Here is a 17076-nt window from a genome sequence, read left to right on the forward strand (position 1 = left end):
CTCTAACTCAGTTGCATTGTTATGGCCATATGGAACCTCCAAGTAACTTCGTATGTATAAATCCAAAACTGTGCCAGATCTTCATGACTTGATTTTTAGAGTGGAACCTCCAAGAAACCTTCGTATGTATAAATCCAAAACTGTGCCAGATCTTCACGGCTTGATTTTTAGAGTGAGCACTGCCTTTACTACATAAGAAAGCAACAAACAACTGTATCTTGTACAGAGTTAAGAGGCACTTTTTGTAAGTACTTCTGAAATTAAGGTTCTGGCAGCTACAAAACCAAAATCCTCCATATAGTATTTCCCTTTAGATCTATGGAAAGTGCTTCAACTCCCAACAAAGGTCAAATACTAGCTTAAAAACATGAGACACAAGCAGAAGAGGAAATGCAAATCACTCTGTCTTCTCCTCTTACATGCATCGCGCTGCTTTCAGAGCTTATTCATGAAAGAAAAAATAATCTGAAGGAACATCTGACAATACAACAGCATGGTATTCATGAATGATTGTTCGAAGGAGTGTTAGGAAACCTGTGGTAATGGCAGTCAGCCCTGAACTGCAGCACTCTTCCAAATGCCAAGCACCAAATAAAGGGAATAGAAGCTAGGAGGAACTTGTAAAGGCACAGCTAGAAACTGAAAAGACATTTATGTGGATCAGTTCTGTAATTTTGTATTTGTTTCCTGAGCAAGTGCTTCCCTATGATTCACCTTACTATGTACACTGGAAATTGATGGGTGGTGTAGCTCCTTATCTGATGGCACTGTTTGTAGCTGTCTGTTTAAGAAACTTTTACAGTCAGAGACAAATTTCGGCATATTGGTGATGTAAGAAGTAATTTAAAAATCAACTGAAGATCAAGAGTGGCATTTTAAGCAACTGAGTAGGAATGTAGAAATGTACAGTGCTCTTTTTCACCTAAAAGAAGATAATCTGACTCAGATTGCCTCAGACAACTTATAACTTTGCTGACACCTCTCTTATTAATATAATTTTGAGGGAAAGGTTTTGTTATACAAACTGCTAATATCTTCTCACGTCTGTCTGGGAAGCACACTTTTTAAGGATTGCGTAGTCTTTAAACAGATGTCACAGGCCAGCACTTTCATAAATTAAATTCAGTGTCAGAATCAGTGTCCAGTTTACTTTTTTCTTTGTTATTTTGCCCTGAAACTTACCTTTTTCTTACTAACTTAAGCCTAATAATTAATGTAAAGAAAACATACAGCAAGAGCATTTTAATGTCACTGTATCAGAGGGGATTGCTTTCCAGTTCTTTTCTTTTTGCATGGAAGAAACCAGAAATCTGCACATTGAAGTAAATTTTGTCTCATCCTCTGTGCCTGAAGAAAGAAGCCTTGATGCCAGAGATTACTGTAATTTGTGAGAACAAAGAGAAGACCAAGTCCAGCTTCTCCCCTCATGCCCTCCACATGTGCTGCATAGGTATTTTACTCTGTGAAAGTGTTTATCCATGACTGATGCCACAGGAGTGCAGCAAAGCTTTCTGCATTAAAAAGAGGAGCGGTCCAGAGATGGAAGGGATGTTTCAACAAGGACGACCTCAGCAGATCTGACAGACACATATGTGCTTCACAATAACCAATATTAACTGAAGGATGGAGTTGGGGCCTGCTGCTGAGAGGATTTTGCCTTCAATACTCCTTAGTTCTGTGCTCAGTCTGAGCAAAGCAGTCATACAGATATATTTCTGACCAGTCGAGTGCAGTTGTGGCAGGATCTGTATTTGAGATACTGGTTTAGATTGTGACTAATTGTGTTTAAAATTATGGAGAAACTAGAGGTACACAAGGGCTAAGGGAGCCAAGTGAAATAGCCGAAATGAAACCCGAGCACATGTAAATATTGTCTGGCCTGAGAGTATTTTGCAAATTTAAAACTAAAGAAATCAAAAAAGTTCAAGGAAGCTTTTAGATGAAACTAAACTCACTTGGGCCAACGTGTAAGTTTTGCTGTAAGTGACATACAGGTATAACATGAGATTAGTGAATCCCTAAGGGAGAACACTGCTTTCCGTAATACTACAAAACTATAAAAACAGAGAGGACTTTGTAGCATATCGTTTCCTCTCCCAGTAAGGAGAAAGCTATACAAGAGTCCTACAGTATAAAAGGGACTGGCAATCACAAAGAAACCTATTAATATAGTATTTCGACCAGGTGCAGACCAAAGATCTTCTCCATATATTAAACTCAGACCCACAATCTGTGGATTACTAAAAATATTATGCTTATTGGAAACTGTTGATGCCAGACAGCACAAGTCTCATTTGAAGGCTTACTCATAACAGTCTGGTGGAAATCTATTAGAAGAAGCTTTTTAGTTGGATAATAGACAAGCAAGAGGCACTGCGTAGGACTGAGGCAATAGGTAACTCCTACAGCTATGACTGTCACTGTGTGTGCATCCAGCGTGATTGATCCAGTCACTGAAATAAATCATGTTCCTTGTTCTTGATGGAACACACCTGCACATAAACATGGAACAATGAATATTTTCCAGCCTTTAAAAGAACCGTTGGGGTCTAGAGCAGTAAAAGGTTTTGGGGAAAGATTTTGTTTGGCTCTCATTTTAGGTGAGCTCGATTGCCATGCTGTTGCCTAGAACACCTGAAAAGAAAACATTTTTCATAAGAGGAAGGGTTTCTTCCCGCCCTTTTCAATTTCAGCTAAGATTGTGCTAAAACATGATCCCATTTCTGCCTCTCTATTTTCATCCCAGGACCCAGCAGCTGATGAACCGTGCCAGGGTTTAATTCTTCAGAGCTGGATGATGCAGGAATCCAGAAGGCCTGAATTCAAGCCTGATTTGAATAGGCCAATGCATCTTTAGTTTTTGCTTGAGTCAATTAGCACCCAATATCAATTTGTGCTAATTCCCAGTCTTTGCAACTTTTCCAGGCCTCTTATGCAAATCAGGCCTGGAAGAAAACAACAAGTGAATGACCCAGAAGGCTGGTACGGGGCTGGGCACCATTGTTCTCAGGCCATGCATTTCAGTGCTCCATTTGTTTATGTAGTAACACTAAAAAAAAATTACAGGCCACAAAGATAACTATCTCCTCAGGCTTAATTATTGTACCCTTTGTACTGTTCTTGCCAGTGTAGAAAAAGAGGCATTCATGGTCCTCTTGCTACATTTAGATTCAGTGGATTGTTTTTCACTGTTCCTGTAAATATGGAGTAAGAAAACTGTAACTCTGAGAGTTTGGGAAATTTTTGCTTTTGTAGAATGACAAGAGGTTTTAAAGTCAAATACTTTTTGTAGTCACAAATTGTGCCATGAAATCAGAAATCTTTTGGTAACATCCTGGTGATCTGGAAAATGACTTAAAAATGTAGCACATTTAGGAGCTGAATCAGGGCCTTTCAAATAAGATTCAGTCATGGAAAAATGAGTTGGATCACACCTGTACTGATCTGTTAATTTAAAACTATTCAAGTAAAAATGGGCTCAAGCAGCAAAACTCAGGTAGGTTTCCAACATCCTAGCTGTTCAAGGATGCATTCTTGGATTTGGTTTTTGTGTACTTCATGGGAGTCTATTCTTCATCAGATTAGTAAAATAACTTGGTTCTAGAAAAGCTAATATTAAAGACTGAAGTCATGACTGAAAGTGAGGGCAGAGAAAGGAAAAGCAGGATAATGAGGAATTTAGGAAAAAACATCATTTTAATATAGCTCAAAATTCAGTTTAAATTGGATACAAGACCTGGGAGACTTCTTACATCTCCAGGGCTCCCAGCCCTGTCTGCTCTGGCTATTGTCAGATTGGACTGGAAGAAACTGAGGTTTGACAGAATGTTTTTTTTTTTATACTCTTTTTTTATTATTATTTCACTACATGTATTCAATAGTCGTGTGTAATATTACTACTGAATGTTCATAATATGGTGTAAAATAGGTGCAGAAATATTTTTCTGTTTTCTCTTTAAAGGATTACAACTGTCTCTTTCTTAAGGTCTGCTGAAATATTCCTTTTTAGTTAGTTTTTTTAAAGATCAAAATGTATTCTAATTATAGTGTTACGAAACCACAAATCAAACCCTAGTACAAATTTATGAAGCCCTCCTTAATGGGATTACATTCTCTTTGTATGCAGGGAATAATAAGTAGGAGTGAAAGAAATTTGGAATTATTAATTTGTTAATATGATTTTGCTTAATTTGATATTAAGTGATTCTTGACTTGTTTTATATACATATTTATCTTGAAGGCATTAATTCTACACTTTGAAATTATTTGGTCCAGGAGGTACTGAGCTGAACAATGCTTAGCAGCTCCAGTAAGAAAACATTAAAGCTAGCAACCAAAATTTCTCCAAGGTGTAACTGTCTTTACATTCATTTACCTATGGTTATGGGGATTGTGAATAAGAGCACCATCTAGTGATAATCAATAATATGTCGGTATCATGCAAAGGTGATTATTCAGTCTGGACATAAAGGCACACTGCTAATTCACTTAGCAAAGGGATTTGGGGGCTTGAAAGGAAACAGTGTTCTAGTTGTGATTTCCAGTTCAGTTTAATGACTAGTATCTTCCCCTGGATACTCCTAAACATGCACAACACATCTAAAGACTAACTTTCGCTGACAGTATGGAGACCATGAGGTAACACTTTAAAACTAACATTTTGTTTCGTAAACCAATAATATAATTTTATTATTATTATTGTAACAAAACCCTCCAAGTTTGTGAATGGGTCATTTTATATTGATCAGCGTAACATACTTATCCCACTGACTGAGAATTTAGGTGAAACCATTCTAATTTCCTAGGTATCAAATTTTTTGGAAAGCCAACAATTCTGAAACTTTGGGCTTTTTTCAGTGAAGGGTGTCAAACAGCTGCTCCTCTGTAAGGATCTTAGGCATTAAATAGTATAATACGTTAGAATTTGCTTAAAACAGCCATGCTTAATGATAGTTTTTTTTCTAATTTGAAGAATTTTACAAGCAGGTCTTACACTACCCATTCTGCGAGTATTGTTTCAGTGTGCGGGAAGATCATTATGAATATATGATAATATATAAAGCTATTTATCCCTTTCAGATTATTTCCATATGCATCCTCTGTAATTAAATCAGTGGCTTATGGCAGCTAGTCTTTGAAGTGATCTCTGCAAAATAGGAAAATGTAATTTGTGGAACAAAATGCTGATCAGTCTATGCCAGCCACATCTGTTAAGCTCTAGTAGTTCAGAGATTTCTATGATGAGAGAGTTCTACAAAGCAGAAAGTTTCCTGTATTTCTTTCAGTCTAAAGGAAGTTGAATGGAAGTGATGGGCGCTGTTCTAACCAAGTAACAAGGTTTGAAGTCTGAGGCATTGTTTGCCCACAATTTTCAGTGAATTCGCTGAAAGTGATGCTTAAGTAAGTAGCTGTACTTGTGTATTTAAATAAAAGTACTACCAAGAGAATGGGAAGAGAAAGCAGAGCAAGAATTTCTGGCAGAGAAGACAAGGATTTAGAGAGATAAATAGAGAGGTGATCTCTTCAGGAGCACCAGTGGTGGTGGTTGAGTAAAGCTAATAAAGCTCATGATGCGATTCCCCTTCATTGCAGTACATCTTGGAAACACCTGATATTATACAGGTATAGACAACCATTATAATTACCATTGCACAATTCTCCATGTAGATGCTTTTGTTCTAGAAGAAGAGCAGTTTTTCTGCAGGACCCTTAGAGGCTTTCCAAAGTGATGTCGGTTAAACTGTTGAAGATGCATCTACAATAAGGTGGGTGTGCCAACATAAGGACTTACTGTCTGAGTTGTCCAGCCACAGCTGTGCCTGCTGAAAAGGTTGCCACCCACAACTGCTTGGCACTCCTCTCTCTTTCCTCCTCCCTATCCTAACTTGGAGGTTTCTACACTTCAAATCTTATAGGTGAGCTGCTCGTATGATTGTTCCTTGAGCTCTCAGGCAAAATGACATAGTTAGCAAAGCCCTGGTATCTAAATTGTTTGAGAAATACCTGCTCATTTCAACCAACACAAGCCTGTCTATTTGCAGAGTTGAAGAAAGCAAGAGGGCAGTTACAAGTAGTCCCTTCAACCAGTAAACATTTGCAACTGAGAGATATGTCCACGGTCTAAATTTTCTCCTCAACTTACACTGATACATTATGAGTCCTTTAATAAATGGCCTCTTGTTTCTAGTAATGTCTAGTACCTATTATTAGCAATCATTTCACTCTCTTATAAATATGCAAGCTGAAATGTCTTCAACCCAAGTGAGTATCTTTGTCCTTGCAAAGACTTCCAAGACAGCTTGGAAATGAAATGTACAATTACCAAATAACTTGAAAAAAGTTACATTATTTAACAGTGTTATCAGGACACCCTGAAGTCTAAGGCTTTTTTGTTCCTTTGAAGGGAATGACTTCTGCTAGACACAGAAAATTGTAGTAAGTAGATCCCTAGCAAAAACTGCTACACCCTTCCCAACAAGGATTTTTATTCATGATATCTGCTTCTAATTAAATAGCTGCACTATATTATACATACTAAGGCCCAATCCTTTGCCCTTTGAAGTCAATGGCAAAGCTCCCATTGAGTTCATGAGAAAAAATGTAACTCCTTTGTTAAGGCTTCCTTTATAGCAATTTCAACTGTTAGGTTTTTAAAACAAAGATTCAGGTTTGCCACCCTTGCCTGCAGACAACAGCGGTTCCTGATAGTCCTTGTATTAGGCAGAGTATTAGGAAGGGGAAATTTGCTCTTATTAAATTATGTTCCCCTGTCATTCTGTTTGTTTTTCTTTCTGTTACTGTGAAGTGCCACAATGGACATGTGATTGTCTTGCATTATCTTTATTTTAGATACTTTCTTGAAATTCAATATTGTAGCAATTTATGCCATACATGGCATGTTTATGCTACAGAGAACACGTCAAATGAAACCAGCAGTACAGAAAACTGTAGCTTATCTACTTTCTTCACAGTTTTGACCCATCACCAGTTCATCTGCTAATGAATTGTAATATAAAACATGCTTACAAAAAACAAAGCATCCAGCTTCCTAAATGGGACCATATTTCTAAAATATACTTAGAAAAAGGCAAGTTTATAAAATAATGATTCTACAGCTACGCAGTCCAGGATGACATAACTCTTTTGAAGCAAAAGGTTACCCGTGCATTTGATGCCCCATCCCAGATGTAGGAAGGAGATATCAAACAAAGAAGGAAACTTAAAGGATTCAAAATACATTTCTATGGAAGTAGAAAGAAGCCTTGTAGACAGTGTTTCCCTGCTAAACCAGAAAAGAAGATTCTGTACTGTGCCCAGGACTGCAGCACATGATAGAGAGCTCAGGGTACAAGCCCATTGGCTCCGGCAAGCTTAAAGCTAGGTTTTTGTTATAATTTACCTTCCACATAAGCAACAAATAAAGCAGCCATTTCTTCACTGTTCTTAGCACCCCATTGAGAGCAAGGTGCTGAGGTGTTTTGAAGATTTTTGGCTTTCATGCTCAACACCATGTTGTATTGGCAGGTAACCAAAAAATAGCACTTTGATTTTGGTGCACGCTGAAGTGTTTCAGTCTAAATGTGCATTAGTCTCATCCTAACATCCACACTGACTATGGACTACAGATTCTAATGAAATGGGACAGATGGGAAAAATTACAGAAAAGGAAAAAGAAATCCACTGTGTATCTTGTGTACATTAGATCTGAAATTTAAAACCTTCAAGCTGATATCCAGGGGGTTTTTTTACTGCCAGTTTCGTTCCAGCCAACGAACAGTGCTTGTAAGTACTGGTTGCAATCTAAATGTTATCATTTTTGTCCACAGTTAATTCCATGCACAGAATTGTTCCTCTTAAAGTTGGAGCTATCTCTGAAAATCAATCTCATTTTATAGAGTGCTAAGCATTTAACCCATGAAATATGGTCCCTTAAAGTAATTTCTGCTCTAAATATTTCTGCTGTAAATATGAAGAACAGTGAGTTCTGTCTTTGGAAGAAAGCCCTTCCATGATATGCATAAATTGCTAGCTGTATCCTCTCAAACAATCTGACACAATCCTAAAGGTCTTTGTAAACAACATTTCCCATTGTGATATTTTAATGTGAACTTGGCCAAAGCTCTTACTGTTACATTCACATTCATAATAAGAATGCAATGGCAGAAAATACAGAACAATGAAATATAATAATGTCATGCAGTGTATTTTAAATGTTTCCAGCAAAGAAACTAAAAAATGAAGCAAAGCTCTATACAAAGCAGCTAATCTAATTTAGTAGGAATACACTCTTTGGTTTTTTTAGTTTGTTTAGTTTAAATCAGTGTGAATTATGTTGTTCATTCTATTCCATTGAAAACTCTCCTAGCATGAGAGCTGGAAAAGTATCTATGGGAAACAAGCACAAATGAATACTACCATGTATCCAAAGCACGCTTCTATTTGCTTAAATACCGTGGAAAGCATGCCAAAACCAGCTTGGTATGTAGTTCTGTGTATCCAAAACAGGGTATACAATCATGTGTTAGTTCAGCCTGCAGTTTTTAAACAACTAGATGGGACTTTAGTACTAAACATGTCCACTGGCACAATAGCTGGAATGCAAAAGTTTGAAACTAGAAAATGCAGACCCCGAACCTTTGGACATACATATAAACATTTGCTGGTAAAGGTGTATGAATTTTTTTTCCTCATTATTTTTCTAACTAGCAATGGCAGATTTTCAGGAACAGAGTTATTTAGCAGTAGTCTATTTTAGCTAGATTTTGGGAACTTTAATTTGTTTGTTTTGCAAAATAAATTAACCTAACCTCTATAAAGCCCAGCTTCTTCCCAGTTTGTCAATGGAAGTTTTGTCATTTACTTAAATAGAAGCTACACTATATCATCTAAACATGTGCAAAAATGTATTGGTTATTAAATTGGGTCAAGGCTCATAACAGAGTCAAAATCCTCTCCAGAAAAGATAGATAAAACCACAATTTTCCACATAACTCCTTATCTGAAAAAATATGTAAATATGCCTTACAGGCTTTTCTGAATATCAGCAAATACTGGCTCTGTCAGATGGTCTGAAGAGTGAATTTGAGAGTAAGAGTTTGTCCAGGCTGCAAAAACAAACTATGTTTGGAAATGTATTAGCTAGCAAATTTAAACAAACAGTCTTAAATACAGTCCAAGTAAGGCAAGTTGTGTTTAAAATCATGTAGGTTAACTCTAAACTCCCCTCCTTTGCTGCCAAAGTCCAACTAGCTTGTTTTAAACATGGCTTGCTCTGTCTACTGCTAATGCATAAAGTTGTATTCAAATTCTGTTTAAAATGTCAATTGATACAAATAAGGAAATATCAGGAGGGTCATGTTAGCTGAGTACTGAGCCTTTACACAGCATGCTGAGCATCTTCATTTCAAACACAGTAGCGTATAGTAAGAGCCTACTTGGCTATGCATTAACAAGTATATTTTCAGAAGCAGACGGCGCCAAAGCACCAACTCCAACTCCAAGATAACTTTTAATGTCATCTGGAGATGATCTGAAACACAGAACACTCTTTTACCTTCATCTTACTAGGCGGATGGCGCTCCTAGGCCATCAGTGCAGAGGCAAGCAGGGAAGCAGAAAACTACTGCTTCATCAGCTGATGGTTTATACTAACCTGTGTGACTTAGCCCTGAAATGAGCTAGGAGCACAGGTATAACACAGTTATATTTATCATGTCTCAACTAGAATGTACTGACCAGAATCTCAGCTTTTACTAACCTAGTTTTTCTGCCTGGAAGTGTGAGCATTTGCCAATGGTGACAATGTAAGAGAATGACAGGAACTTGAAAAAGTTTCCTTAAACCCAGCAGCTTTGATGTACTTTGTGGATGGACCAACTGTGTGCTAACATACCTCTCATATATGTGTCAGTGACATGCTTTGCCTTACCTCAGGATCAAAAGCATAACTGTGCTAACATGTCTTATCCTTTTTTTTTTTCTACTAGACTAAACGTAAAGGTCAACTTGATGAAAGCCACTTGGGGTTGTTCTGCATGTGTCGAGTATTTCGGATAAATGCAGGGAGAAAGTCAAACTACCCCAACACAGCCCAGCTCCGTATACATCCAGCAGTAAGTAACCATATTCAGACATCAACTTTTCACACTGTTGGTTCAGGTTGTTCCCAAGTCTTTGAGTTTCACTTTCAGTTTCAGGTTTCAATGAATCCAAAATAATGAAACTGAGACTTGAATTGAAATCTGAGCGTTTTGATGGACAAGTGCACAAGTCTAAAATGACCAGGCAGCCAGTTGTCACATGTCATTACTGAGCGAAAGGTAAAACTACTATTTGTGGAGCAGCAGCAGAAGTCTATTTCAGAAACTGGCAAAACAGTCACAAACTGTGTAAGTTTTGCATGAGGTCTAGTTGAGGCTGTTAGATTTGAACCCTGAATTATTGAAGTATTTAATGGGATTAATTAGGACTATAATTAACACTTACAAGACAATGGAAAATTGCATGATATTTGGCATGTTTGGACATAAGAAAATGTCTGTAGTAGAGCAAAAATTTTCAGGGTGCAAAATCACATTGGTAAGAGTTTCAAAATATCCATTAAGTTCTTTCAAATAACTTGACATTTTAGAGGATAGGCATTTATAATTGTAGTTATGCAATGGCAAACTGGCATGGTAGAAAGTGAAGGGAAACGTTACTATTTTATTTTTCTAAAAATTCAGTTGAAAAAAGTTGCTGAAAAAATACATAAAATCTGTCAGCACTTTAAAAAAAAAATGCTGTGTGTTTCTCCATATGCAACTACATATTGTTCTGCTGCTGCTGAATCAGGGAGAGATCAGGATGAATGCTCTCATAGATATAAAACAGGACAACATGATCCCCTTTGAAGATATCTTTCTTGCTGAGGTGTATGTATGTAGAAATATCTCTGTATATATTACATATAGACCAGAGTACTTCTGGAACTGACATGATCTGAATTCAATAACAAGTGAGGCACCTTGTCTCAATAACATTAGTTTCCCCAATGTCTCAAGCGTGAAAACCTACAACACAATTGATCATATGGATTTTTAAGCATCTGTTCATTTTTACTTTTAGGATACTGATAGGAAAAAGACGACTGAATTTCCTTTGAAGTGCTAGAGGTCTGAGTCATGGAACTTACCAAACTTGAATACTAGAACTATTCGCTTAAGTTCCCAAATTTAAATTAGGAAGACGTTGACAGATACAAACAATGAATTCATCAAATTGCTGTTTGGTGTAGGTAACAAGTGTTCTGAGAATAATGTACCTCTGTTGCAACAAGGTAATTTAATGGAGTTACATCATGGTTCAATTATAAATCTAAATCACCTATAGAACAACTCCATTAAATTACCTGTTGCAAAAGAGATGCTTCTTAAAGGATATAGCTTCATTATATGTAACATAGATGGTATTGTTAAGTATTAGTAGAAAAACTCACAGGACTTTCTTTCAAATGTTAGTCCAGAAAATCATCCATTATTTTGTACATAGAGTTTTTATATATTTTAAATTAAAAACTGCAAAGAAATTTACAAGAAAAAAAATCCATAATATTAATTAAAAAAGCGTTCTTTCATATATCTCACGGTGGAAACAGAAAGGACATCACGTGTCACTTTGCTCTTATATATCTTGAATTCTTAGCCATCTAGGGTCACGGTTGTACTGGGATTTCCCAGCCGCCTCCTGCTTTGGGAAAGCTATCCTACAGTGCAATACTGACATGGTTTAGTGTCTTGGTGCATACACAGCACAACTGATACAACCACTGTTTTCCTTAGCTTTATACTCCCGGTCATCTTTTTTTTAATAACATTCATTTATTAGATATCCTTCTTAGCACAATATGTCTTTTGACACAGTATTTAAAATAGATTTTTTTAAAAGCCATTATGGTATATGTGGACAGTATATAGAATATGCAAATTATTTTTAACTAAAAATAAATTTTTATGAAGTATTTACGACATCAGTGGACATAACAACGTAAGTTGATGTATGGAGCCAGGGTTGGGAGGAGGAGGGGTGTTAAACAGTTTGTATGCCTCTACAGAAAATGAGTCAAATATTTTCAAAATTTATGTTTTGAATAAGAGTAAAAACGGACAAACAAAATGATACTTTGTGATACTTTAAAAAAAATCCATTTGTTGCAATTTCACATCTAACAAATTACTGACATGTCTTGAATCTAATTTAATGGTTGTAAAATTATTTGCTGATGAAAATTTCCTATTTTATGTGCTGGTGAGAAAAAATACCGAGATATTTCTTTGGAAGGCAAAAGGTTTGTCTCTATCTCTCTGTTAACACTGCATGATAATGGAAGACGATACTTTATGCTACAGGCAAAACTCTCATTGATTTTAGCGGGAATGCTACTTGCATATATGCTTTAAGAGCTAGGCAACAAACAATGGGGGGAAGGTTTACATATTTTTTATAAATTTAATAAAACAATATTTTAAAAGGTGTAAAACAAACTGGTAAAAGTTGATTCTGGCAGTGAACTGCAGTGAGTTATTTCATTAGCTTTAAAAACAATATGTTTCCTTTATCAAAAGGGTTGTTAAATGTGAATTAGGGATTTTTGTATCCTGCCATATTTTCATGGATTATCTCATTTCCCTCCATTTCACATCCTTCTCCCCTTTAGATCTGTATCACAACCACTGCTCTGCTCATGACCAGGGCCTGAGTGCGCTTCCCTCTGCAGCAGTCCAAGGGTATACTGTGCTCAGGTTGTGTCGGCAACCAGGCGAGCAACCCCTCTGCAGCTTTCCTAGCTCCTGCGAGCTGAGACACCAAAACCAGAAATACACACTTCTGACAAAATCTTGGTTAGTGTAAATTGGCAATGACCCACTGGTTCCATGGAGCTACATTAGTATGCACCAGTGGAGAAGCTGAAATTTGAACTGGGGGAAAAAAAAAAACAAAACCCAAACAATTTTTTATTGTGTTTAAGAAACACAACCTTTGGATTTTGGAGCCAGTAGGAAAACTACTAGGCACTAGTTGGGTAATTCTTTATTCTTTCATGAGTTATTAGATTCAGTTTTCACGGATAACAGAATAAAAGCTGAAAACATTGTCTCTCCCCAAAAAGGGTCACACAGAGTGTAGCTGCAGACCCCCCACCTTGCCGTGCCTTAACCTGACGGTGGTGCCTGACCTGGAGACCCACATCTGCGCGCCTCTGAGAGAACCCAGGCTCCCTGGGGAGGACGGCGAAGCCTGCCAACAGAGTGAGTCCCAAAGAAAGCTGTGGCCTATCAACTCTAAATTTCAGGTTTTCAGCTAGATACTAGTGTCAATTTTCAAATCTCACTGATCCTGACCAACTCTTAAGCGTGGAGAAATGAATGATCTGGAACTCATAAAGCACCCAATCCACCATGCTTCTAACACTTCTATATGCTGATACGCATGTACTCTTACAAAGGGTGTTCTGAAGTATTGTATTACGTGGCCTTTTGATTGGGTTCATTTGCAAGAAAACAAACTCATGCTTCTTTGATTTTTTTTTTTTTTTTTCCCTAAAAACACATATTATTATTTTTCTAAATTTAGATATATTTTACTGGTGGATTTTCCCATTAGAAGTAAGGCACAACTGTTACCATCTATCTAGTTCTCAAGTCCCAGATTTTAGTGGTAAAACAGAACCCAGACTTAAGTGCCACAGTCTAGGATGTGACTATGGAAAAAAAAACAAACCTGTATAGCCCATTTTTATCAGGAAGACTAAAGCTTGATCAGAATCTTGTATTCAAACTACTGTGCTTTTTACTTTTGGTTTTATGTAATCAAGGCCACTTGCCTTTTACCGTTACTTACAATTTTTTAAGTTCTAGCTATAAATTTTCACTAGATGGCAGGATTCCACTGTCATCTATTATCAGTGGCTTTACTTGCAAAGCAAGAGTTGCCAATCGGTAGGAAAAAAAATTAAACATGTTCAAGTTTTGCAAAATATAAAAACAAACAAAAAACTTAACAGTAATGAGAAAAATGATACATACATTCAATAACTCATAGCTCTGTTACTGAATATGATTAATATTATGGCTGGAAATCATTGAAAATAATAGTGAAAGATGTTCTTTTCTTGACAGGAACTAAAAGGACCTTTTATAAAATGAGGTAGACTTACTGTTTCTGCTACTTGTGAAAAAGTTAACTGATCCAGTAAATTAAATTTAAATAATGAATAAATATATTGACAGCTTAAGAAAGTTAGAGCTTAAATAGCTAAACTACTGATCTAAAATACTATATCAAAGTACAAAAAACTTAACACTCAATGTGCTGGATTACCAAGATACTAAAAGGTGGTAAGATACATTTTAATCTCTCTCCCTCAATTTAACAAGGCAGAATTCATTGTATGATGATCAGTCCCCGTATCATTTCAGCCAGTGATATTTTGCTGACCTCACAGCCCTGGACAAAATTTGTCCCTCTTGTCTAGGAGAACAGAATGCAGCTCCATACAGTTACATAAGCCTTAATAACCGTGACAAATCTTCGTTGTTGCACCAGTGGAGAAGCTGTGGCAATAGAGTGAGCATTGATTGTTAACAAAACTACCTTTTAACTATTATTTTTGCAACTTGGTGTTACCAGTTCTTATTTTTTATTTTTTCTGAATTTCTACTGTCTGTTTTGCTCTCATTTTATACATGAAGATAATTTATAAAGTGTTCAGTAAGACCGGATAACTTTCCAAAACCAGAGATAACTCAGTGTAACGCTTTCCAGGATTCCCAAAATAGCAAGAACATTTTCTCATGATAAAGCTGTATTTATTCTATGCCAAGAGTAGAAAAAGTATCATAAACAGATGACTGAAGCAGCATTTCCTAATACAAGATTCAGTTTTGCGATATGCTGAGTGCATTCAAAAACACAGAGCAAATCAAACAGGAGCTGAAAGGCATATATCATTTCACAATTTTAAACCTTTAATGTTTAAGAATATGTTTGCAATACTTGCAAGCTACCAAAAAGTAAACATTCCTTTTTACTGAAACACACATAATCAGCACCTGTAGAATCTCTGCAAAACATGTTAGCAAATTCAAACAAGCATCACAATAAGATCCACACCAACCATTTCACTGGAAGCAGTATATATTTAAACAAACTATTCTCTTCACTCGTGTTCACAAAACACCGATAATATCTTTCTCTCATGATCCTACCTTAGCGATTTGCAAAGGCTGCTTTTGCTCCTTGCCACCTTGCAATCTAAAGCCCCAAGGTGCCCCTCCACTCATAGCAATGCAGAGATAATCCCCTGTGCCCATTTTCCTGGTGCAGTTAGGCAGCATTCATTTACAGAAGAACTTGAAAAATTTGTCTTGCAGATGTTCAGCGAGCTGGAGATTTGTCTGCCAGGCAGAGCTGGAGACCCAGAGCACCACACTGTTGCTGCTGCTGTGTACTGCACTAGCAAATATAGTCATTCAGAAGAATGTAAGAGCTCCCTCGGATCAAGGGCACAGCCCACTCTTTCGTCAGATTTCTACGCTCAGCCCACCTTCAAAGTAAAGTAAGTAACGTTGAGGAAATGCACACAAAGAGACTCGGTCATGAGGCAGAAGAGGCTGTATTTAAACATGACTTTCGTGACAGTTAAATCAAAACAACAGCAAAAAGAAGTGTACATTTCCCAGTGACAATTTAGTATGTAAGTTTACTTTAGTAAATGGTGCCAGACATTTTAAACTCTAATTTACCCGTTTCTTGCATTCATACTCCAAACAAAGAAGAAAGCAGAATCTTGAGTGAAACATCATGTACATCCTCTGAATAACTGATACACTTAGATTGAACTAGGTTTGTGATTTTCATCTCTACCCCACATGCACTTTCTGCAGCACTGCAGGTATGCAAAAAAAAAAAAAAAAAAAAAAAAGAAGAAAAGCTTTATAATTTCCCTGCCTTGGAATTGCTTCTTTTGCTGGTTCTCTCTAACCTCAGTATAGTTTAACATGCACTGCTATTTAGCAATGACCTGAATTACTATTGGACCCTAATAATACCTGTTCTTATGCAGCCTGTTGCCTTTCCTACCAGAGAGGGGAGAGGATTAGTGGAATGAAGTATCAGATCTCTCTACTGATGCTATCAATGGATGATTTGCATTGTGTCATTAAAGGAGAACCTTACTATAAGCATGAAAAAAAAAAAAAGATTTGGTGGGAAGTTAATTTGCCGGTGCCTTACAAGACCTGGGTTCAGTTCTGTTCCCTATTGCTGACTTGGGGTAATGCAGACTGTAAACAGCTGAGCTCCTCCAGGTCTAGTTGGAGTGGTTTAAGAGGTGACTGTTCTTCAGGAAGGAATGAATATTCTCCTAGCTCAGTGTTAACAACTGACAGCGTAAGCGCTCCTACTCACCTCAGCTGAAAGTCAGTTCGCTTGGCTTAAATCACATTGCATTTTGAACTAAGCTGGTAAAGGAGAATGTTCAGCAGGTGGGCAGAAACATCTTTAACGGCTAGACTAGTTTCTTAAACAAACCCCTCTTGCTTTGAGACCCAGGTTGCTGGGGGTTGATGTCAGACTCCCGCAGCCTAAATTCCACCGAGGTCCCTGTACAAAGTGTTTTCGGTTGGCTGCTTCTAGGTGTTCAGAGATGTCAGGGCAACAGGAAACACTCGGCATTTAAGTTACATGACTTTGCATCTAAGTGGCTGGTAACCGTTGAGGCTTTAAACCTAAGCCTGTGTGTCTGTCAATTAAGTGTCCCTGGAGTGATGCTTCCTTACACTACAGCAATGTTCTTTAAAGACCATTAGGCAAAGTATCAAGGTAGAGACAGGATCTTCTGTTAAACTGAAATATTATGGCTGGAAAAAGTAGACAGGTTTTTAGGCGCTTGAGCCCTTCATCAGGCCTCTGAAGACACTAAGATAACCCAAAGACTGGGTGGAGACAAGCTCCCTAATCAAACAGGAAAATGTCACTCTCTAAATATCAGGATTTAATGGGAGGACGAGTGCTTTCTTTATTGACTACAAGTCAAAG

The 17076-nt window shown here is 37.2% G+C and overlaps 2 protein-coding genes across 5 annotated transcripts in view; one reads left to right on the forward strand and one right to left on the reverse strand.

Annotated features, from left to right (window-relative positions):
• The window catches only part of SYNPO2 (synaptopodin 2), a 94234-nt gene extending 78860 nt beyond the window's left edge, over positions 1-15374 (reverse strand). The window contains exon 1 of one of the 2 annotated variants that reach the window (XM_050895245.1): positions 15246-15374. In XM_050895245.1, coding sequence (XP_050751202.1) covers positions 15246-15374 — 129 coding nt within the window. The remainder of the gene's footprint in view (positions 1-15245) is intronic. The other variant, XM_050895246.1, reaches the window with a different exon arrangement.
• SEC24D (SEC24 homolog D, COPII coat complex component) overlaps positions 1-17076 on the forward strand; it is a 134230-nt gene that overhangs the window by 45180 nt on the left and 71974 nt on the right. For all 3 annotated transcript variants that reach the window (XM_050895247.1, XM_050895249.1, XM_050895248.1), the window contains exons 3-5: positions 9987-10112; positions 13148-13286; positions 15411-15595. The gene's annotated coding sequence lies outside the window, so the exon portion shown is untranslated. The remainder of the gene's footprint in view (positions 1-9986; positions 10113-13147; positions 13287-15410; positions 15596-17076) is intronic.

The sequence above is a fragment of the Gymnogyps californianus genome, chromosome 4, assembly GCF_018139145.2.
Source record: "Gymnogyps californianus isolate 813 chromosome 4, ASM1813914v2, whole genome shotgun sequence".
NCBI lineage: Eukaryota > Metazoa > Chordata > Aves > Accipitriformes > Cathartidae > Gymnogyps > Gymnogyps californianus.